This window comes from Ipomoea triloba, chromosome 2, assembly GCF_003576645.1.
Source record: "Ipomoea triloba cultivar NCNSP0323 chromosome 2, ASM357664v1".
Taxonomy (NCBI): domain Eukaryota; kingdom Viridiplantae; phylum Streptophyta; class Magnoliopsida; order Solanales; family Convolvulaceae; genus Ipomoea; species Ipomoea triloba.
This window is the reverse complement of record NC_044917.1, coordinates 8,612,073-8,633,642: the sequence shown is the minus strand read 5'-3', so window position 1 is coordinate 8,633,642 and position 21,570 is coordinate 8,612,073. Positions and strand designations below refer to the sequence as shown.

At 35.7% G+C, this 21,570-nt stretch overlaps 2 protein-coding genes across 2 annotated transcripts; one reads left to right on the top strand and one right to left on the bottom strand.

The window, feature by feature from the left end:
• The first annotated feature begins 6,259 nt into the window (after positions 1 to 6,259).
• Positions 6,260 to 11,449, top strand: LOC116010264 (protein NRT1/ PTR FAMILY 2.11-like). The gene is made up of 5 exons (XM_031249586.1): positions 6,260 to 6,477; positions 7,183 to 7,400; positions 8,157 to 8,597; positions 9,572 to 10,181; positions 10,709 to 11,449. The coding sequence occupies exons 1-5, from the start codon at positions 6,387 to 6,389 to the stop codon at positions 11,122 to 11,124; spliced, it is 1,776 nt and encodes a 591-aa protein (XP_031105446.1). The 5' UTR covers positions 6,260 to 6,386; the 3' UTR covers positions 11,125 to 11,449.
• Positions 11,450 to 13,896: 2,447 nt separating this feature from the next.
• LOC116009563 (plasma membrane ATPase 1-like) lies at positions 13,897 to 21,449 on the bottom strand. The gene is made up of 21 exons (XM_031248761.1): positions 21,206 to 21,449; positions 20,978 to 21,097; positions 20,500 to 20,598; positions 20,274 to 20,411; positions 19,983 to 20,117; positions 19,451 to 19,630; positions 19,144 to 19,350; positions 18,948 to 19,067; positions 18,737 to 18,856; positions 18,533 to 18,655; positions 18,346 to 18,450; positions 18,078 to 18,222; positions 17,274 to 17,438; positions 16,934 to 17,172; positions 16,742 to 16,774; positions 16,525 to 16,606; positions 15,667 to 15,827; positions 15,166 to 15,351; positions 14,887 to 15,069; positions 14,616 to 14,794; positions 13,897 to 14,347 (listed from the first exon to the last, which is right to left on the bottom strand). Exons 1-21 carry the CDS (start codon positions 21,257 to 21,259, stop codon positions 14,251 to 14,253), a joined length of 2,871 nt encoding a protein of 956 aa, XP_031104621.1. The 5' UTR covers positions 21,260 to 21,449; the 3' UTR covers positions 13,897 to 14,250.
• Positions 21,450 to 21,570: the final 121 nt, after the last annotated feature.

Below are 21,570 nucleotides of genomic sequence, written 5' to 3'. Positions count from 1 at the left end.
CCCCCCAGGATTTTAATTCCATGGATTTTAGAAAGGAAAAAAAAAGATAACATTGAGACAAAATTACCTCTCCCTTATTTTAACCTAAAATTGATGTCTAACATTCCCTTCAAAATTAGAGTGTATTATTCTTCGACTTCCCTTTGTGTATGTTCCTTTAAATATTTATATGCAACAACTATTCAAAATTTGCATTGTTTATATACATCAACTTTTGTGTATGTTCGTTTGAATTCTTTATATGTATAACTCTACAAAATTTCTGGCTACCCAAATCAAATGCCTGTGTTTTTTTTAGTTCAAGAGATACGGTAGATGAGTGCTTTTGAATTTAATATGTTATATTTTTTGGGTTTAAGTATGCAAATGGATCCAATAGATACTTCTCATTTAATAATAATAATAATAATAATATAATAATAATAATAATAATAAATAAATAAATAAATACAACAACAATGACATTTTCGACTTTATATTACTTATTCCCTCTCAATTCCCATGTATACCAAACATTGGAATTGAAATTCCTACTAATTTTATTCTCGTATACCAAACACTGGAATTTAAACTCCACTTTATTCCCGCATTATTCTTTTCCCATGGAATTACAATTCTTTTCCCACCAAATTTCCTACCTCCAACCAAACGCCCCGTTGGTTGCTAAGTAATTTTTTATTATTAAAAAAACTTATAATATGATTGAATAATTTATGGGTAACTAATAAGTATAACATCAAGAAGTTAACTACTAAATAGTGTAATGGTATATTTGTTACCATTCTAAATAATTGATCACACGATCAAACCTCAATTGTGAAGACATTGGTTCTTTTTGTTGGAAAAATATAAGAACATATATTACCTTACAAAAAAAAAATTAGGAGTATTCTAAAATTGTATATAATCAAAAAAATCGATAATATGAAATGATATAAAGTTAGAACAAAACAATAATGTCATGTTCTAATACCTAGGCCAATAATTCATAACTTGACAAACACAACGGGTTGCCAATGCTAATAAAACTTCCTATTATTCGCCGGCCTAATACCTAGTAGGCTAGTACACTGTACACATTGCGAACCAATCATGTGCTTATAAATACGCTCTTTTAAGGATACACCTAAATTAAAATGACTCCATAAATTCCAACAGTTATTATGCGACCACGTCTAAAAACTACGTTTTTTTCTAGTATTACTCATGACTCTATTACAATGTAGTATCTGTTCATAGCTACTTTCTCAAAGTACTAAAGCACAGAGTCATCATCCATGTGAGAGTGTGAACTGGGACACCGGGTACCACTAGACCACAAGGTCTTTGGACAAAACTTCTGGGAGGATGTAATTAAACTGAACATAGAGACCTTTTGGATCCCCAATCCCAAGGACCCTTCACACACCGACAAAACTTGTGGGAAGATGTAAATCATGGTAATTCAACTGAATATAGAGACTAAACCTTTGTTCACTGCGCACAAGGAGCCATCCTCACTTTGAGAGGTTGCTCCCACACTGTAGCTGGTGAGACTCTATCCCTGATCTCTTCTCTCAAACTTCACCCATGTGACCAGTTGAGCTGCCCATGCGGGCAAGTATAATTTTTTTTCTTGTTACTCACTGAAACATACATTTTTATAATTCATAATGTACATTAATCTAAAGCGCAATGTACATTATTCTAACTCAGAAAGTACATTATTTTACCCCATAATAAGGCATTTGGTTGGAAGGAAGTGATTAGAGGGAAAGAAATTGTAATTCAGTGGGAAAAGAATAAAATTGGAATAAAGTACGAATTCAAATTACATTGCTTGGTAGGGGAATGAAAAAGAATTACTAAGAATGAGAAGGAAATAAGTGGTATAAACAACAACAACAATTAAGGGCATATTTGTCATTTCACCCTTTATTCCTTTCCGTGAAACACCAAATTGCAATTCCCTTCAACCAAACAACGTAATTAATGGAAGAAACGAATTGCAATTCAATTACAGTGAAATTACGTCGAACCAAACGGCCTGTAAGTTTCATTATTCTAACAGATAATGTACATACAGTACATTATTTTAATACATAAAGTACATTATTCTAACATTGTAAGACATAATGTACATTATTCTAACACATAAAATACATTATTCTAGTTTATAAAATTCAACGAGGTTGTTTTGGACCGTGGTCCACACAATAATTTATCCATAAATACCAACTTAAAATTTATCTAACATCACACATTATAATTAATTAATAGAGAAATAATAATTTGTCTCTAATTATATGTATATATAAAAAGAATATTACTTATTGTCACTCAATGAATATTACTTATTGTCACTCAATTATACTGTCATCAATTTTCATTGTTCAATTGTTTGGTTGTCTGCAAAGTTCTTTTTTTTTTTTTTTTGGTCTTCCAATTAGTGCGAAGTGATTTTTTTTGGTTCTTGAGTTTTGTTATACTAAGTTATAAAAGCAACTTTGTAAACAATTGGAGGAAAGAAACCCACTTTGTAAATAATTCAAAAACCACAAATAAAAAATCACTTTAATAAACAATTTAGGAACAAAAAATGATAATGGTGTAATTAAGAGACAAAAAATTATTTCTTTATAATTTAGAGACAAAAAAGTGTCATTTTCGTTAAATAAATATTACTCCGTATATCATAAGTTCTTAAATTGAAATGATTAATTAAATATAATATTTCACATCAAAAATCATTTTCATACCTGATCGAGAGGCCAATAATAAGTTCCAGGCCAATAATTCATAACTGAAATAAATATATTATATCATAAGTCTTGCTTCATGATATCCAAGCCATCGTCTATTTATGCAAAGCCTATGCATTAGTGGGTCCGGAGAGGACGTGTGGGGGCTTCTAAGAAATCAATAATAATAAATTAAAATAATAAGGCTATGCTATATAAATTTAGAAAAATGTTATTTATCCTTCTTAAATTTTTCTTAATATTTTATTTTTGCTATGTAACTGATATTTATTAGGTATCATGAATTGGCTAATTCCACATATTTTTAATTAAATACTAAATAATTTAATTAGATGCTGTCACATTAAGAAAAACGTTCTTAAGAGAGATAATTAGCATTAATACTCATGTATTTATTAGTGAATTTTAGAATAACATAAAAAAATATTATGTGTAAAAGATGAAATATAGGAAGCAATGTTTGTTTTGTATTCATGGTAGTCGGTTGAGAAGTTGCAGATCTTTGGTGCGTGTAGCCTTTGGTTGTATTCATCATTCAATCACAGGTGGTCCTTTACACTGTATGTGGTCTACCACGTACTGATTCGACCTCGGTGTTGTCTTGTTTGGTTCGATCAAGGGAATTTGAGCTTACTATAAAAAATGTGAGATTTTAATTTTTTTTTTTTAGTTTATTTCTTGTAGTTTTCAAGAGAATTATATTCTTTCACACATTTTTAAAATATGTGAGATTTCTAAAAATATTATATTAATTCAAAATATCTATTGAATTAACCAAACCAAACACGACAAATTATACCGACATCAAAACGACATCGTTTTGATTAATGAAAACATCGGTATCCATTCCGCTCAACTGCAATATCAGTTCAACACAACTACATTTCCTGACGGATGAAACGACCTCTGTTCCGCGCAACTGCAATTTCCTTTCAACACAACTGCAGTATCAGTTCAACACAACTGCAGTGTCAACCATAACAATGGTCCACGGTATAACAACACCTTTAGGCGGTTATATTGATTACAATATCAAGAATCAAGATTATCTTAAATATCTCAAGAGGACAAGATAATAAAATTATTTAAGATAACTTCAAAATTGTTGCAACCGTCATAACCTTGAGGGGGCGTTTGGTTCACGGAATCTTGGATTACCCCAGGTAATAGGATTACCTCCAGGAAGGTAATGTGAGATTTTCGGAATGTAAAATTACCTGATATGTTTGGTTGGGATTGTGGAATATAATATTACTTTGTTTGGTTAAGGGTTATATTTTAGGTTATATGGGACAATTATATATATATATATATATATATATATATATATATATATATATATATATATATATTTATTTATTTATTTATTTATTTGTGTGCCTTTATTGTGTGTATTTTTATTTATTTATATGTATGAATGTATTGATGCTCAATATTAAAAAAATAAATATATAAATATATAAATATACACACATGTATATTTGATTATATAAACATATATTTATTTTATATATGTTATTGTGTTAGTATTATTATTATTATTATTATTATTATTATTATTATTATTATTATGGATTAGTTAACAAGGGCAAAGTTGGAATAATCCAAGGTAATCTTAGATTACCTAAAAAAAAAGGGGGTAATCGCATTACCTTGAAACATTACCGCCGCATCAGTTTTGAGGTAATATAACATTACCAGGTAATTTCATAACTTGAAACAAACAAGGTAATATAACATTACCAGACGCACATTACCTAGGTAATCTCAGATGACCCGAACCAAACGGCCCCTGAAAGAATCGAGGTTATATTATCTAACATTACCTTGATATGTTATTATGTATAATTTGAACTAAATATTCCTTGAAGTTCAACATACGGCATATTAAAAACTATTGGCCCTGTTTGGTAAATAATTAGTCTATCAGTTAATTTTAGCCTATTTGACTATTATTAATTGTTTGATTTGGTTAAAAAAAGTAATATAAATGTTTGGTTAATAAGCTTTTTGTAATCTCAAAATACTAAATTTCAAAAGGCTACTCAAAGCAACCGTTTCAATTAGCCTTTTGAGAAAAGAAATTATACCAAACAACTATCATCTAACAACTAATTTACCAAACACTTTCTACAATCAGCTAATATTATCAATTAATTATGCATTCTAACTCAATCAGCAGCCATTTACCAAATAGGGCCATTATATTTAGATGATTGATCAAATGATGAAAAGAGGTGTTCAGGTAAAAAAAAAAAAATATGGGTAAATTTCAGTTGATGAAAAGAGGTGTTTAAGTAATAAAAAAAAATCGTTAAATTTCATTTATTGATTTAGTCAGAATGAAGGAAAATTTTAAAATAACGCGGTGATATTTTTGTAATTTTTTGTAAGTGCATCATTTTTTTTTATTTACATTTAGGTGCATTATTTTCTTTCTTCAAGTACATAATTTTGTCTCTTCGAGTTCATACTTTTCTTCCATTGAGTACATAATTTTCTATCTTCGAGTGCACATTTTGTGCCTTATAGTGCACAACTTTTGGTTAGTGCACAATTTTGACATTCAAGTAGGCATTTTAGTGCCTTTGAGTTTACATTTTTGTACTTTATAGTGCACAATTTTGGACCTTCGAGTGGACAATTTTGATCTTCGAGTGTACTTTTTTGTGTCTTCAAGTGCACAATTTTGACATTTGAGTGCATATTTTTGTGCCCTAAAGTGCAAATTTTTGTAGATTAGAATTGTAATTTTTTTTTTAAATCGTTAATCTATATAGATTAATGGTTCAGATTTATCCGCATGTTTTACTTTGAGCACATCTTTGCACATGATCTTGGGCCGTTTGATGAGCTCATATCAACGACTGAAAATGAATATAAAAAAAAAAAAAATTGTTGTAGCATTTTTTATAATTTTTCGCACCAAGCATATTTTTGTTGTGTGTTAAGTGCTGGTATGTGATGCACCATCAAATGCTGGCATGTAGTGCACGGTCTGTGGTGCACAATAGAATACTTGACAGTGCATTGAACTCAAACCATCACCAAATATATCTAAATACACCAAGATATTATTAAAATTACCAAAATGTCACCCTACTTATGTTTCTTTTAATTGATTTTCAATCGTTAATCTGAGCTCATCCAACCGTCGTGACACGGGACATGTTGCTTTCAATCTTGTGCACCCCCGCACCGCGTACAAGCACTTCCGACAAAGACTACTGTAGGTCAGAAGAAACTTCTGTTTTTGTGTATATCATTTTATTTGTACATTACGTGTAGCAGCTTGTCACAAGTTGCAGCTACGTTACATACCAAAATTATCTAGTATGGTTGTTGAAAATGATGCTCGTAATATATATATATAGAGTGCAGAAAGAAGGAAGGAAGGGCATATACGTAAAAGTGGAATTTTACAGCTCATGCATACACAAACATCCAAATTGGAGATGACTAATTAAATCCCCCAGGCCAACATTTCTCTATATAAACCTTTCAATACTACACAATGCTTATATCGAAAAGCAAAGGTGGTAGAGAAAACATCTACCTATAATTTGGTAGTTAGCAATAAAAACACAGAATTGCGAAAGAATATAGGAGTTGGTAGTTGTGAGAAAGCTGCTAGCTAAAATAGGCATGGATATAGAGAAGAAGAAGGAGGAAAGCAAGGAAGAGCTAAATGATGGGCCAAATTATAGAGGAATCAAGGCCATGCCATTTGTTATAGGTACACCTACTACCTACTTAAGCTTCAATTATATTACCGAGTATATTATTGCATCAAGCTAAGCTGTTTATATTTTATTATTTTTATGAAAAAATAATAATAAGAATTAATGGATATATTGAAAACATTTTCGGAGCAAGCGAACTCAAAAGGGTAAATCAAGGTAATTCTAAATTTCTAACTAGTCCGGAAGCTAAGCTCAGCGCTTGGTTGATGAGGCCAAGCCTAGCACTCGGCCCCAAGTGCCCTAAGGACGAGCCCAGCGCTCTACCCCAGGTGCCCAAGGCCAAGCCTAGCACTCAGCCTCGGCAGCCTATGGCCGAGCACAGTGCTCAGCCTAGCCAAAGCCTAGCCCAGTGCTCTGCCTCAGCTATTCAGGGCCAACCACAAGGTCCAGTAGAGCGCACGGGCGTGGTTAAAATGGCACTAACCATCCACTCTTTTTCTCGGGACGGTTAAATGACAAAAATAGTATAAATCCTTTATATTTGTCTCGTTAAGACATCACAATCTATCTTGTAATCACATTAAGTAGGTCATTATTAATACAAAGCTTGTCTTCCTAACTCAATATCTTGTCTTCTTCATCATACGTTCATTCTTTAAGTATTGGTTTGATTGGATAATTGGGGCCGCCGAGATTAATTTATTCTCCATCAAGAATAAATACGAAAAATTAATATAATATGAATGGTGTACATGCAGGAAATGAGACGTTTGAGAAGCTTGGGACAATAGGGACGTCCTCCAACCTGCTGGTTTACCTGACCACAGTGTTCAATATGAAGTCTATCACTGCAACAAACCTCATAAATATCTTTAATGGAACATGCAACTTTGGTACTCTCCTCGGAGCTTTCCTCTGCGACACATATCTTGGTCGATACAAAACTCTCGGAATTGCTTCTATCTCTTCTTTCTTGGTAACTATATATGTCCCATATATCCATCTCCTTCAATTCTCTCTATGTATATGTATACCATCGTCCATTCATGCTTAATTGTGTCAAGCTTCACTTCCATTATACTTTAATTTAGAGAAATTAAACTTAAAAGGATTTTGCCAACTACAATGTAGCGTGATGGCAGCATCCGTCTCAGTTATCATTTCAAATGGGTGGTTATAAATTCGAACCCAGATGGTAGGACTTAGATTTTTTGGACAGAAAATATTTGAGAAAGTATATTTGAAACCAGCAAATCTTATCCATGGCCCCGTATGCTATCCTGATTACCCAAGCAATAACTTTTGGTCCCCAAAAAAATAAATTCCATTTCATATATATAAACAATGATTAGAATACAAAGCAAATGGGTGATGGGTGAATGAAGTATAATTTAGCCATCATATATAATTGACCGGTCAATTTTGCTTATCTTTTTTTTAGTCCATTTTATTTTTTTAATTTATGTTTTCAATATTTTGTTTAATTTGATATTTTTATTATTGACATTAACATTCTGTTTAAATAAGTTTTTTAAGTCGACCTCTCAATGTAACCATTTTAATATTTCCTTTGTAAGGAAAAAAAAAAAACGTGCATCCAACTTTGCAAGATAATACAAAAAACATGTAGTAGATTGAGTTCAATACTTCAATTCATAGATTAATTAGTATAACAGCTTATTTTATTTTATTTTTTACTTTGTTCTGTCTGAGTTTGGAATGTTTGTCACAGGGGATGTTGGTATTAACGCTAACAGCAGCGATCTCAAAGCTGCACCCCCATGACTGCGACGATTCAAGCGGCAATTGCAATCACAGCCAGGCTTCGCCATGGCAATTGGCGTTTCTTCTATACGGGTTCGCGTTCTTGGTGGTGGGGGCTAGCGGTATACGCCCATGCAATTTGGCTTTCGGGGCTGACCAGTTCAATCCCAAAACTGAATCGGGGCGAAGGGGGATCAACAGCTTCTTCAACTGGTACTATTTCACCTTCACCTTCGCGATGATGGTCTCTTTGACGGTCATCGTGTACGTGCAGTCCAGCGTGAGCTGGGCGATTGGTTTGGGCATTCCGGCGTTCCTCATGTTGTTGTCCTGTGTGTTCTTCTTCATCGGCACCAAAATTTACGTCAAAGTAGTGCCCGAGGGAAGCCCCTTCACAAGCCTGCTGCAGGTAATGTAGTAGACACATAATTTTACATGGTAAAAGAATAAGCCTACTAATCTCTAGCCATAATTTTTCGATCTGGAGTCCATGTAGAATCAACGGGGACAGAGAACATTTTTTCTAACTTTCGCTTACTACTCTAGATGGTGTATGGATTGCTAAACTGAACACTAAGTCAGTGAGAGAGGTCTCAAAAATCCTTATATTATACCTACACCCCATCAATGTAGGTAATTAATCATACATCTGGAAAGCCTGAGTGATAGATTGTAGGTAAGGATGCACAATGAAAACACAGTCCCACTATAAAAATCACATCCACCGCGGTTAGGAGTGTGAAAGTGGGTGAAAGTCCACTAGCTAGCCCTAAATGTACCACTCCACAATAACCTTTATGAGGCGTACTAGAATAATTTTTTAAGTTGGCCCGCGAAGCCCACTAACCCTTATGAGGCAGGCTAAAGTTGAAGAATTTTAGCTTGTGAGTTTTGTGAGCTAACCGGCCTAAAAAGGGTCGCAAAAATTACAATCTGCAGTGGGGTGAGTGTAATAGGACAAGTCAGCTTGCATTGACAATGACACCCCTAAATGTGGTGGGTTCGTTGTGGACAACTCATAGGCTACTGAGTTATACTCCTAAATAATTTATCATCCCAAAAATCCTACCCGATAAGGGTGGGGAGGGTGGATTAGAAATTTTGCCTTTTGTGGATAAGATAATTAATCATCTTAAGTTAAACCAAATATTAAGATTTTGTGGAACTAAATTATTTGCACCACATGCCAACTACTATATAATATGATAGTACCTCTGTTACCATATCATTCCAAATGAGTGATCACAAAATCGAACACCGTGGTGAAAGCAATACTCTCTTATAATAACTCTGTATGGTAACATATAAATTAAAAGACTTATAATTATTATTATTACGGAGTATTATTATTATCCTACTAATAATAATTGGAAAACGTTACAGGTAATAGTTGCCGCCACGAAGAAGAGAAAACTGGCGTTGCCTCAACAGCCATGGAGCGAGCTGTTCAATCATCTCCCCTCAAAGACGCTCAACTCCAAACTCCCTTACACCGATCAATTCAGGTTCCTGAACAGAGCAGCCATCAAAACCCCAGACGACCAGCTGAAAACCGACGGATCCGCATCCGATTCGTGGCGCCTTTGCAGCGTCCAGCAAGTGGAGGAGGTGAAATGCGTGGTGAGAGTGTTCCCAATCTGGGTTTCCGGCATCCTCTACTACGTCGTCCTGAATCAGATGAACACCTACGTTGTTTTCCAAGCACTCCAAATGGACCGCAGCCTCGTCGCCGGCACCAATTTCAAGGTCCCGGCGGCGTCCTACACCGTCTTCGCCATGATGAGCCTCACCGTCTGGATCCCAGTCTACGACAGGCTCCTCGTTCCCATCCTCCGAAAACTCACCAAAAGAGAAGGCGGCATCACCCTCCTGCAGAGAATCGGCGCCGGCGTGTTCCTCGGCGTTTTCACGATGCTGGTGGCCGCCGCCGTGGAAACCCGGAGGCGGACTGTTGCCCTCACCCGTCCCACCCTGGGAATCCAACCCAGAAAAGGTATTAAAATTTAAACAGAGTCTATAAAATTAAAAAAAATTTAGACTAAATATCAATTTTAGTCCAACGACTATTAGCTAAATGATAATTTTAGTCCACATATTTAATTTCTACCAATTTTGGTCCCACAACTATATAGTACCAATTTTGGTTTCACGACTATTCTTTTAGTGCCAAAATTCATCGCGTGTGTCATATATACGTTTAAAACGTGCAAAAATTTAAAATTGTTAAGGGTATTTTTGTCATTTTTAACTTAATATTCTAATTTGAGTATGCTCAAATTGGGATATTGAGTTGAAAAGAACGAAAATACCTTTAAAATTTTTAAATTTCATCACGTTTTAAACGGATAGATGACCAGCGCGATGAAACAGTAGTCGTGGAACCAAAATTAGTATTTACTCAAAAATTTATATGACTAATCTGATTAATAATAAAAAAAAACTTATGTTTATAGAGTTACTATGATAACAACTAAATATAAGAACAAACTAAATTCTATCTCATAAAAATAATTTAAACAGGCCCGATTTCGTCTCTGTCCGGGAACTGGCTAATTCCACAGCTGGTACTAGCGGGGCTGTCGGAGGCTTTCGCCGTCATCGGCCAAGTCGAGTTCTTCTACAAGCAGTTCCCGGAGAACATGCGGAGTTTCGCCGGCTCGTGCCTTTTCTGCGGCTTCGCCATTGCCAGTTACCTTAGCAGCTTCTTGATATCAGTTGTGGATAGTGCGACCAGGAAGCCAGACAAGGAGAGCTGGTTGGCTGAGGATCTTAACAAGGGGAGACTTGATTACTATTATTACATGGTTGCCGCTTTGGAGGTGGTTAATTTGGGGTATTTTATGGTTTGCGCCAAATGGTATAAGTATAAAGGGACAGAAGAAAATGTGGATAAAGATACATCGCAGAAACTAGATTCTAGCAAACCATTGGTGTAACGGATGCTACATTATTCAGATTTGATACATTAGTCAAGCTAAGTATTTACACAACTACAAATATAAATGAAGATGCCCCATTATCAACTCGATCAATTGGTCCTTGGATAATAGATTATGAATAGTTGCAGTATAGGAGTTTCACTATTCTGTAGGGGCGAGGGAATTTTATCTTTTGTAAGCAAGAAATATAAATGAAGCTTACATTACAAGTTCTGCCATATGGTTATCCTTGTTCTCTTCCATTTGCATATGGTTGCTCTTGTTCCAAGTTCTACCATATAAAAACAATTGTTTATAATGAACAAAAAATGATTACATGTTATTAATACATTTCCCACAGCACTAACTCCCTTCATACGCCTCCTATTGTTACAACCTTCTTGCATTTTGTACAATGTAATTTCACAAACTTTCTGGACAAATAAACCCCATCTTTTGTGATATAAATATATGTGGGATTCACATTTTATTTGGATAAGGTAGTGGATAAGATTCTCTTTTAAGTAAGACAAAGAAATCAATATATTGTACACTCAAATGTTATTCAGTAACATGTTAACTCTAGATTTTTTTTAGTAGTCTTTTTGCTTCCCCTTTAATCTCACCCCTAACTTTAATTTTGATATGATGTAGCTCTATCATAAGCTTGTCTTTTAGACAACTTGAAGTTTTCATCTGTAACAACCTTGCATCTAAACTCATTGGTTTTCTAATAATTGTAATCTTTTATTTCATTTTTTTTAAAGGCTAAAGTGTCATTTCGCACCATGAACTATATTGGATTATTCATGCTGCACATTGAACTTTCATAACGTCCATTTCGATACACAAATCATTAATTTTTTTTTTCATCTAGCATTTTTCACAGGTTACCAGGTTACTATGATGACATTGCATAGGTAATTAGCTTATGTGGATCTTCTTTTTAAGTCAACCCAAAATTTTTAAGTAAACCCCAAAATTAACGCCTCACGCTGCCCCTCCCTCGTGCCTTCAGCCGGACCAGTGCTCACTAGACCAAATCATCACAGCCCCTCCACAATCCATTGCTCCTCCCCTCCCTAGCGGCAGCGTGCGCCGAGCCCACCGACGACCTACCTAGGGGTGACCGCGCTTCGTTCTTCATCGTTCCAAAGTTACATAAATCAGAACCGGAACCTTATATAAAGGTTCCGGTTCCAATTCAACCGGAATTTTTTTTTTTAGTATATATAATTATATATAATATGTTTTGTTATTATAAAAATCATATTATAAATGTTTTTATTATTATTTTGGCTACTGCCAGTAGCTAAATGCCTAAATATAAGATTTTTTTATTATTTTACGATTCTGGTACCGGTTGTTGGGCTGGAAAAGGTTTAGAAGAAAATAAAAAAAAAATCAAAAAAAAGAAGAAGAAGAAGAAAAAAAAAAGTCTAAGTCAACATAGATTACCTATAACTTGTAGGTAACCTGTAAAAAATGCCAGATGAAAAAAAAATAATGATTTGTGTATTGATATGAACGTTATGAAAGTTTACGGTGCGACATGAATAATCCAATATAGTTCATGGTGCGGGATGACACTTTAGCCTTTTTAAATTGTTCCTTTGTGCAAAATGTTTTAACCAACACAGAAAGTGGGGATGTTGACTTTACTAGTTAACTTACAAGTTAGCCACATGTGACTTGTCCTACCCTCATTACACTCCTTGTTGTATGCCATGATGTTCCCTTCTTACATTTTCACTACCATTAAAAGAAGCCCATGCAATCACTACTGGTTCAATACCTATCTCAAATTTAGTTGCATAGCAAAATTTCTCACCCCAGAACCTCACGTTGTGGAGGGCCAATAGCCTTTATCTTTACTTGTATCTTTGCCTTCAACTTCACTATTAGGGAAGTCTTCTAATTATTGTTCTAGGTCTACATTAGAATCCTCATCAACATTACCCCATCACCACGGGAAATTATACCAAGATCCACCTTACATTGAGAACTCTAATCCAAAATGACATTCAAATTATGTGTATGCAGTCAACATATTATATGCTTATAAATAAATTGAAGGCACATAATATTTTAACTGCAGTATAATATTCAGTTGACATATTATGTGTGCCTTCAATTTATTTATAGACACATAATTTATTAATTGAATGGCATAAGTGTAAAAGATATAGAAAGTAATAAATGTACACAAATAATAGATCATTAACTTAGAGGAAAGCAATCATGATTCATGAGATGTGTATGAAATCTCATGAGTATTTTCTAACTTAACTAGAGGTTTTAAGTTCGAGTCAAACTCATAAGGGAGTATTTTGCCACTCTTCCAACACAAACAGAATTAGGCTGAGCATATTGGGCATCACGTGGTCATTTCATTGCCAAAACAAGTCATTATCCCAGATATGGAGATGAAGCTTGGAAACAAGGCACTTCATATATACAGAGCGTCTTCTTCACAAAAGAACAATTATTATACCATGGACTATGGTCCACCTTGCAAAGTAGACTACTTACATAAAGTACATTTGTAATATAAAAAAGGTTCATTTTTGACGTTGAATGTTCATTTTTTGTAGGCTCATTATTTGTATACTACCAAATAATGAACTTTCAATACATAAGTAATGAACATCAGTATATTAAAGATAAACATTATTTCATGGTGTGCAGTATAATTTGTCACAAAATAAGGCTGCTTATCTATGTTATTTGCAGTGCAAAGAATGTGGAAGAAACAAGTGAAAGGATGGGTCTGAATTTTGCAGCGGCAGATTATGGCAATCCAGACCACATGGGAATTTCAATATCAGAGAAGAATACAATAATGTGGAGATTAGGAAGGAATATATTGACAATATAAACTTGAGTATAATAATGTCATTTGTTACCCTTTTCAGCATAAGTATTTGAGAAATTGAAAAGGCAAATGAAGGAAGGAACAAACATGATCTAATAAATGCACAACCTCTGTAAGGCCAAAAACACAGCCCACCCCCAGTAAGAAGGCTTTCCTCAAGGCAAAACAACTGATGGTAGTAGGGTAGTAGTGAGATTATTTTTACCATGCCAAGCACTGCACCACACCAGTTAAACCGCTCCCGTCAGACTACATCTTCCTCGTCCTCCTCAAACAGTGTACGCTTGCTGAATCGTCTCTATGTCGAGACCTTTCAATTTCACCACCGATTCCACGTGGCCCTTCAGTGTATGCAGCTCCCGCAACCTAAGCAATTCAAACTGTTAGGATCAAGCGCTTACCACTAGGTCAAAAGTTATATAGTTAGCAGCAAAGGCGTAACTTTATTTCCTTATGCCATCACATTTTCGAGAGGTAGGGTACTGGACTGGCCTTTTACTGGCCTCTGCCCAACAATCCCTTAGCGGCATGGTGTTGGACTTGACCCTTACTGGCCTCCGCCCAACACGAACTATTATACTCAATTCACTCGCTAAATCATAACCGATTGCTAGCTGTTAGATATCAGAGGCACCTCGCAATTTCAGCTCTCCTCTTTGCTTCCTCAGCCAGCTGATTAAGCTCGTTGAAGTTGGTTGCTTCGCTGAACAGTTTGGTGTCTGGAACTTGGAGCCCGTGAAGAGTTCTCTGTGCATGCGCCCATTGTAGTTCACGTTGTTCTTTACCAAAGTCTTTCTTACGGGTAAAAGCAATCTGGGAAACAAAAACAACACCATATAGTGAATTCCACGAGTGATAAATGTGTATAATTTCATATTTTTTTCAGCATGACTATTGACTTGTACCCTTTGTTCGAGGACCAAATCCCAGGCCTTGCCACTAAGAGCATAGCGGGTGAAGAACTTTATGAAATCAAGCGGGATATAGCACACGAGATTATAAAGCCAGATAACGCCAGCCCATCCCCAGCCTATTCCTTCAATAGCCGCGAAACTCCAACTTGCATACACAGCAATAAGGGTCGCAACCTGTCGTCACAAAGCACCAAATTTTCGGGGTATTCATAATATGCTAGAATCAGCGGGAAGTCAGAATCTTACAGACAAAGGAAATATAGCTCTCACCAGTTGAGCAATCACAAAAGCAACCATAAGAAACACCCCGGGACGCTCAACAAACGACCAACTACGCGATCTCGTGACAAATATCAAGGCCTGGCTGATAGTGCTCACTTGAAGGTAGATTGCAGACGCAAGCTTCCTGAAGTCATCATGGGCCCTCTTCTCAAGTGTAGATACACCAAAGTGTCTCTGGCAACTCACCAAAATAATTAGTTTTTTTTTTTTTCAATTTAGAAATTCACAAAGATTAAAGGGGGAAGTGTAGAGAAACTTTTATAGTAACACATTTTTCTATTCCTTTTTGCTTTTTGGATAAACGAAAAATGCTGTTCATGATATCAATTCAACAACATAGATTACGATAAAATCCAACAGTGACATTTGGACACGTATATTGTTAAGGTTCAGAAGCAAGTAATAATTAAGGAAAAAATTAGTAATACTTGAAGTAGATTAGGCTTGCAAAATCAAGAGAATATTAAATGGATAAACAGATTCACTCACCGGGAAGAAGTCCGTTTTGTAGGCTGCCCAAAAAAATATGACTGTCATCATTGCCAAGTAACCGCCAAGAATAATTCCAGTAGCAAATATCTCAGCAAGCTTCCAACTGTCAGGAAGTGGAGACGGTTTCACCCTATCTTTGGAAATAGTCATAATGGTACCTAAAACGATAAATGCAATAGACGTCAAAAAGATAGTGCAAATGATATCACTCGAGATCTAAGTGCCTAACATGGTATATCATGAATTTCAACCATGCAAGTCAATGCTAGTAGACTTTAATATATAAATTATTTTTTTTCAAAATAGAAAGCAGCTAGATCTATTATATTTTGCAACTACTGTTATCAAGTTCCACATCATTGGTCATTTCTACAAAGAGTTAATACCCCAACTAATGACAATAGTGGTTTTTCCCGATTTAGTGCTAAACATATTTTTTTTGCTTAATTGGGTCCTCGACTTCGATGTTTTCCCCTAATTGAGTCCTCTGTAATTGTAGCTTAGTTATTTCCCCTATATTAATACCCAATTTAGTCTTCGACTATAATGGTTTTACCCAAATTAGTCTTCGATTATAGTGGTTAATACCCAATTTAGTCCTCTACTATAGTAGTTTTTCTCAATTTAGTCCTTGATTCTAACCGCCAAGGACTCAATTAGGGAAAACTATAGAAGTCAAAGACCCAATTAAGCACAAAAAGACGTTTAGGACTAAATCGAGAAAAACCACTATAGTCGATGACTAAATTGGGTATTAACTCTTTCTACAAACAAATATAGAAACATATCCCCAGTATTTTATGCTTTGTCTATTTGCCGTTATGAGATAAATGGGAAGAGTAAGGATGAGCTAACCATCGTTCAGAATTGCAATGATAAGCACCATGAAAGGCGGAAAATCAAAATTCCAAATCAGGGCCAGCAGCATGAAGCCAAGCTGTTACAAGTTATAAATGGAAATAATCAGAATATGACATGAGACATGTTTATATATAACTTTCACTCCTTGGGGGAGAGTAAGATAGGTAAGAAACAGATTAAAGAAATGAGAAAGAGGCCAAACACTACATACCACTATACGAATTGTGATAGAAACTGCATAAATCTGCCAAAGAAAAATGATTAAGACACTCGAATCAAGCACAGAAGGCATGTGGCAAATTGAGATGATCATAATCCTCAAAATGGAAAGGTTAAAGAAATCACTTTTATGTAGAATAGATGATAAATCATGAGTTGAAAAAGAATAGTGAACAGAACTAACCGTGTAGTTTTTCATCCTCTGAAAGATTGCTCGACTGGTCAAAACAGCACTGATTATGACACTGAGACCGGGTTCAGTAAGAACAATATCAGAAGCACTGCGGGCTGCATCAGTGGCATCAGCAACAGCGATTCCTATATCGGCCTTCTTCAAAGCTGGAGCATCATTGACACCATCACCAGTCATCCCGCAGATGTGTTTTCTTGCTTGTAAGCGCTTCACTATCTCATATTTGTGCTCTAAAGAACAAGGCAAATAAATCAGTACAGATTAGCGTACCAGGCAGGTTACCAATTAAACGGTGCAGTATCATTTGCAAACATGTTAACAGAAAACATACCTGGGAAAACACCAGCAAAACCATCAGCCTTCTCTATAAGTTCATCAACGGGTAAAGCAGCAATAGATTCATCCTTATCCTGTCCCAACAAAGCTGATGAAGGATACATATTTGTTCCCATTCCCAGACGCCGTCCAGTTTCTTTACCAATAGCCAGTTGATCCCCTGTTAAACACTCGAGCATTTAGTGAGTAAGCACAGTGAAAATCATCATTTGCCACCTATTAGCATGTGCCAGATTTTGACACAAGACGGACAGCCAATTTTGAAATGTAAATATGGATGTGAATGGAACTTGACATGGCGGTCAAAACCATAACTCTGGTAAGAATTAATAGTAAAGGAAATATCAATGCTATGAGAGCAACATCCTCATTACGAGATAAAAGAGGGACAAGCAGATTAATCAACCTCCACAAACAGAATAAGACCAAGTATGTTTTTTATAGAAGCAGCGAGATTTAACAATCCAAACACTACCATCTTTGCTGAGAAAAACACGACCATACAACAAACCTAGTTTTATCCCTTCTAATGCAGAATTGCACAGGTTAAAACATAAAAATCAATTATTTTCCCACCAAACCTAACCTGACTGCCACATATATCCAAGAACTACAGTAGACAGAGAAATGAAAGCATACATTGAATATTTAAAATTGAGTTTTAACGAGCTTTTTATTTTTTTTTTTATTGATTTGGTTGCATGTACGCATGCCTCTGTGGCAGGGCTGGAGGGTTAGTAGGCTTAGCAACTTTCAAGTACATGTTATGCTATTCCTAAGATTAGTAAGCACAACTCACCGGTAATCATTTTAACATTTACTCCAAGATTTAGAGCCCTCCTAATGGTCTCTGCACTGTCATGCCTTGGTGGATCAAACAAAGGCATGAGACCAATCATTTGCCAGGGTCCCCCTGCACTCTCTTTCCTTCCATCTGGAACCTCCTGCTCAATACATTAGAGAAATACTTAATTAAATGAATGGAGAAACAAGTTAGTTATGTTCAGTTTTTGTAAATATGGCAGCATACAGTATGGAAACCAGAACACCTAAGTTGAAAGGGTCACCTGATAAGCTACACCAAGAGACCGTAACCCACGCTCTGCAAACTTATCAATCACAGCATGAACCCTGCGCTCTATTTCTGACTTGTTGTGCACCAGATTTAAAATCTAGAATCCATAGCACAGGCAGTAATTAGATTACCAACTACCACAGTTGAACATATCAACAAAGAGCAATCCAGAATTATACCTGCTCAGGTGCACCTTTACTGACCCTGTGCATTTTTCCTTGACCATCAAGATATGTAAGCGCTGTCCGCTTGTCAGTGGGGTTGAAAGGAAGGAAGTGGAGTTCTTGAATACCGGCACGCGCCTATTAATAATAATGTGTAAGCCAATATAGCAGCAATAAGGAAAAAAGCAAGTACCTTGTCCTAGAAGGGACCAAATTTACCTCCTTTGGATCAGCCAGCATATTAACAATAGCACCATCGATTGCATCTTGGTTTTCTGTTCGAGAGGCACGGGCTGCCATTAGAACAACAGTATCTGGATCAACTCCTTTGGCAAAGACCTGACAAAAAGAATATTAATAATTATAATTTGCTTTGTAAAGTCGGCCAAACCTCAATCAGAATTATTCTGTACTGTACTCCCATTCTAACCTCAATAAGATTCTTGTCAACAGTGAGCTTGTTCAAGGTCAGAGTTCCTGTCTTGTCACTACAAAGCACGTCCATTCCAGCCATCTCCTCAATAGCTGTCATTCTCTTCGTAATAGCTCCCTGCAAGGGTTTTCATAATGAAATACAGCACAGTACTGAACCAATAGAATCACATCAGCCAAGGAAAGTAACAAACCTGTTGAGCAAGACGATGGGAACCAATAGCCATTGTAACTGAGAGGACAGTTGGCATGGCAATTGGAATTCCACCGATAAGAAGTACAAGAAGATTGTCAATCCCAGGACGATACTCCCGGTGTTGAATAGGATACATGACAACGATCTCTATAACCATGCCCACAGCTATAGAGCAAATGCAAAAGTTTCCAATTGCAGTCAAAACCTGATCAAAAGAGCAAACAGGATATTTTAGTATGTCTATATTTGGAAAAATATGAGCACATTACATATGTGAACAAATATGATTAAGTCAGTATACTCACCTTTTGGAAGTGACCGACTTGGTTAGTAGAGTCAACAAGGTGTGCAGCCTTCCCAAAAAAGGTATGAACCCCCGTGGCAATGACCACAGCTTCTATCTCTCCCTGTTTACAAGTAGAACCAGAGTATATACCATCTCCAGGACCCTTAGTTACAGGAAGAGATTCACCAGTCAAAGCGGACTGCAAGTTTCAGAGGTAACATAAGCAGAGTTCATCATTTGTATAGTACAATTTAACATCTATATATTCATAATTTCAATTTCAAATAACAAAGATATATATATATATATATATAGGGTTCAGGTGAGAACACCTCCCCTGTAAAAAGTGTGAACGCATCCCCACCCTCCATACTGAAAAATCAAAGGCTAGGATCTTAACATTACTAAACTTGTTTGCAATAATTATAAAATAAATCCCGCTCTAAAAAGTTTTTAATAATTATATAATTGACCCCATATTTATATATATATATATATATATATATATATATATATATATATTCAAGCACACATCATAAAAGTATTATCACCTGATCAATTTTCAATGGATCACCATCGAGTAGACGAGCATCTGCAGGAATTATATCTCCAAGTTTGACACTGATAATGTCACCAGGTACCAAAATAGCAGCATCTTCCTCACTCCATCTTCCATCTCGAAGGACCTTCAACAAAAGTACAAAAACAGTCAGTAACCCAAAAAGCTAAAGGAAGCATCCCATTACTCATCAAAATTACGAGCTCAAATAATCTACTAAACTAAGACTCCAGAGGGCCAAGACTAAGCCACAACACAGAAAATCAAGATTTACGTCCATCACCTTGGCTTTTGGAGCAAGGCGAGCCATGAGAGCTGCTGCAGCATTACCCGCATTGTTCTCCTCGATGAAACTGATAGTGGAGTTTATCACAAGCAAAGTAATGATACCCACAAAGTCCTGCCAATCCGGGGGCTTTCCCTGTAAATTTCAAGGCATCATCAAGTGAATCCAAAGAACCCAGCACCACAGAAAACAAAATTGAACTGAATCTAAACATGAGCCTCACCCCTCCGTTTGCAAGAGCAATGGCCATGATGGCCGCAGCCTCCATAACCCATGAGAGTGGATTCCACATAAACCCCAAGAACTTCAAGAATTTGCTTTCCTATCACACACCAAACCATCAGAACAGTTAAATTCAAACATGTTTTCTCAGTAATCAGAAACTTCTTGTTTCAAGATGAAACTAGCATTTCCAAAAGTAGCAAATATCAGACTTTGGTACTGAAGGCTCAATTGAAACCCACATCAAAGAAGACAGCAAACGATGAACAGTCATGATTTCACTATTCTAATTCAATTACAGCTAACCGTTAAAATATATATAATTATTTTTTAAAAAAATTTAAAAAAAAAAAAAAAAAAAAAAAAAAAAAAAAAAAAAAAAAAAAAANTGGAAATTTAGCATAAAAACTGCATTTCTAAAGCTAAAAAATCCAAATGAGGACTAAATTTCAGTCATCAATGATAATAAAAAATAGCACCTTCTTCTCCTCGAGCTTATTATGCCCAAAAATGTCCAACCTCTCTTGGGCAGCCTGACTAGTAAGGCCATCTTTAGTGCATCTCAGATTCTCAAACACTTCTTCAATGGGTATGTTTTCCTAAAACCAAACAAAAATTAAAGGAAAAGAGCATTAAAAACAAAATGGAACTCACACCCAAGCAAGAAAACCAACTAAACACTCCATTTCACAACCCAGATCCATTACCAAATCCACAGTTTCCTTCAACACAGCATCAAGAACTTCAGGCTTCTCAGCCATGGCTCTCTCTCTCTCTCTCAAGAAGGTTTCAGATCAGAAGAGCAACCTAATCTTTAGGCTACCCAGAATGGAAGATTGGATTTTGAGTGGAGCAATAATAATGTATTTGAAGGCCGAATGAAGGGTCGGCCCACCAACTCCAAATCTACAAAAGCAGGAGAGAACCGCTGGCACAATGCCACAAAGGAGAGCAGTAAACAGTTGCACAATACACTGCATACAACTTCAGCATTATTGGCAGCTTTTCTTTTTTTTCTTTTTTTTTTTTTTTTNAAAAAAAAAAAAAAAAAAAAAAAAAAAAAAAAAAAAAG

Bases quoted from the DNA above. Each gene is read 5' to 3' on its own strand.
- LOC116010264 (XM_031249586.1), top strand. From the start codon at position 6,387: ATGGATATAGAGAAGAAGAAGGAGGAAAGCAAGGAAGAGCTAAATGAT. The intron at 8,598-9,571 runs GTAATGTAGTAG...AAAACGTTACAG, and splicing joins CCTTCACAAGCCTGCTGCAG to GTAATAGTTGCCGCCACGAA. The intron at 10,182-10,708 runs GTATTAAAATTT...TAATTTAAACAG, and splicing joins GGGAATCCAACCCAGAAAAG to GCCCGATTTCGTCTCTGTCC.
- LOC116009563 (XM_031248761.1), bottom strand. From the start codon at position 21,259: ATGGCTGAGAAGCCTGAAGTTCTTGATGCTGTGTTGAAGGAAACTGTG. The intron at 20,599-20,977 runs GTGCTATTTTTT...GGTGTGTGATAG, and splicing joins ATAAGCTCGAGGAGAAGAAG to GAAAGCAAATTCTTGAAGTT. The intron at 17,439-18,077 runs GTGAGTTGTGCT...AGTGTTTAACAG, and splicing joins AAATGTTAAAATGATTACCG to GGGATCAACTGGCTATTGGT.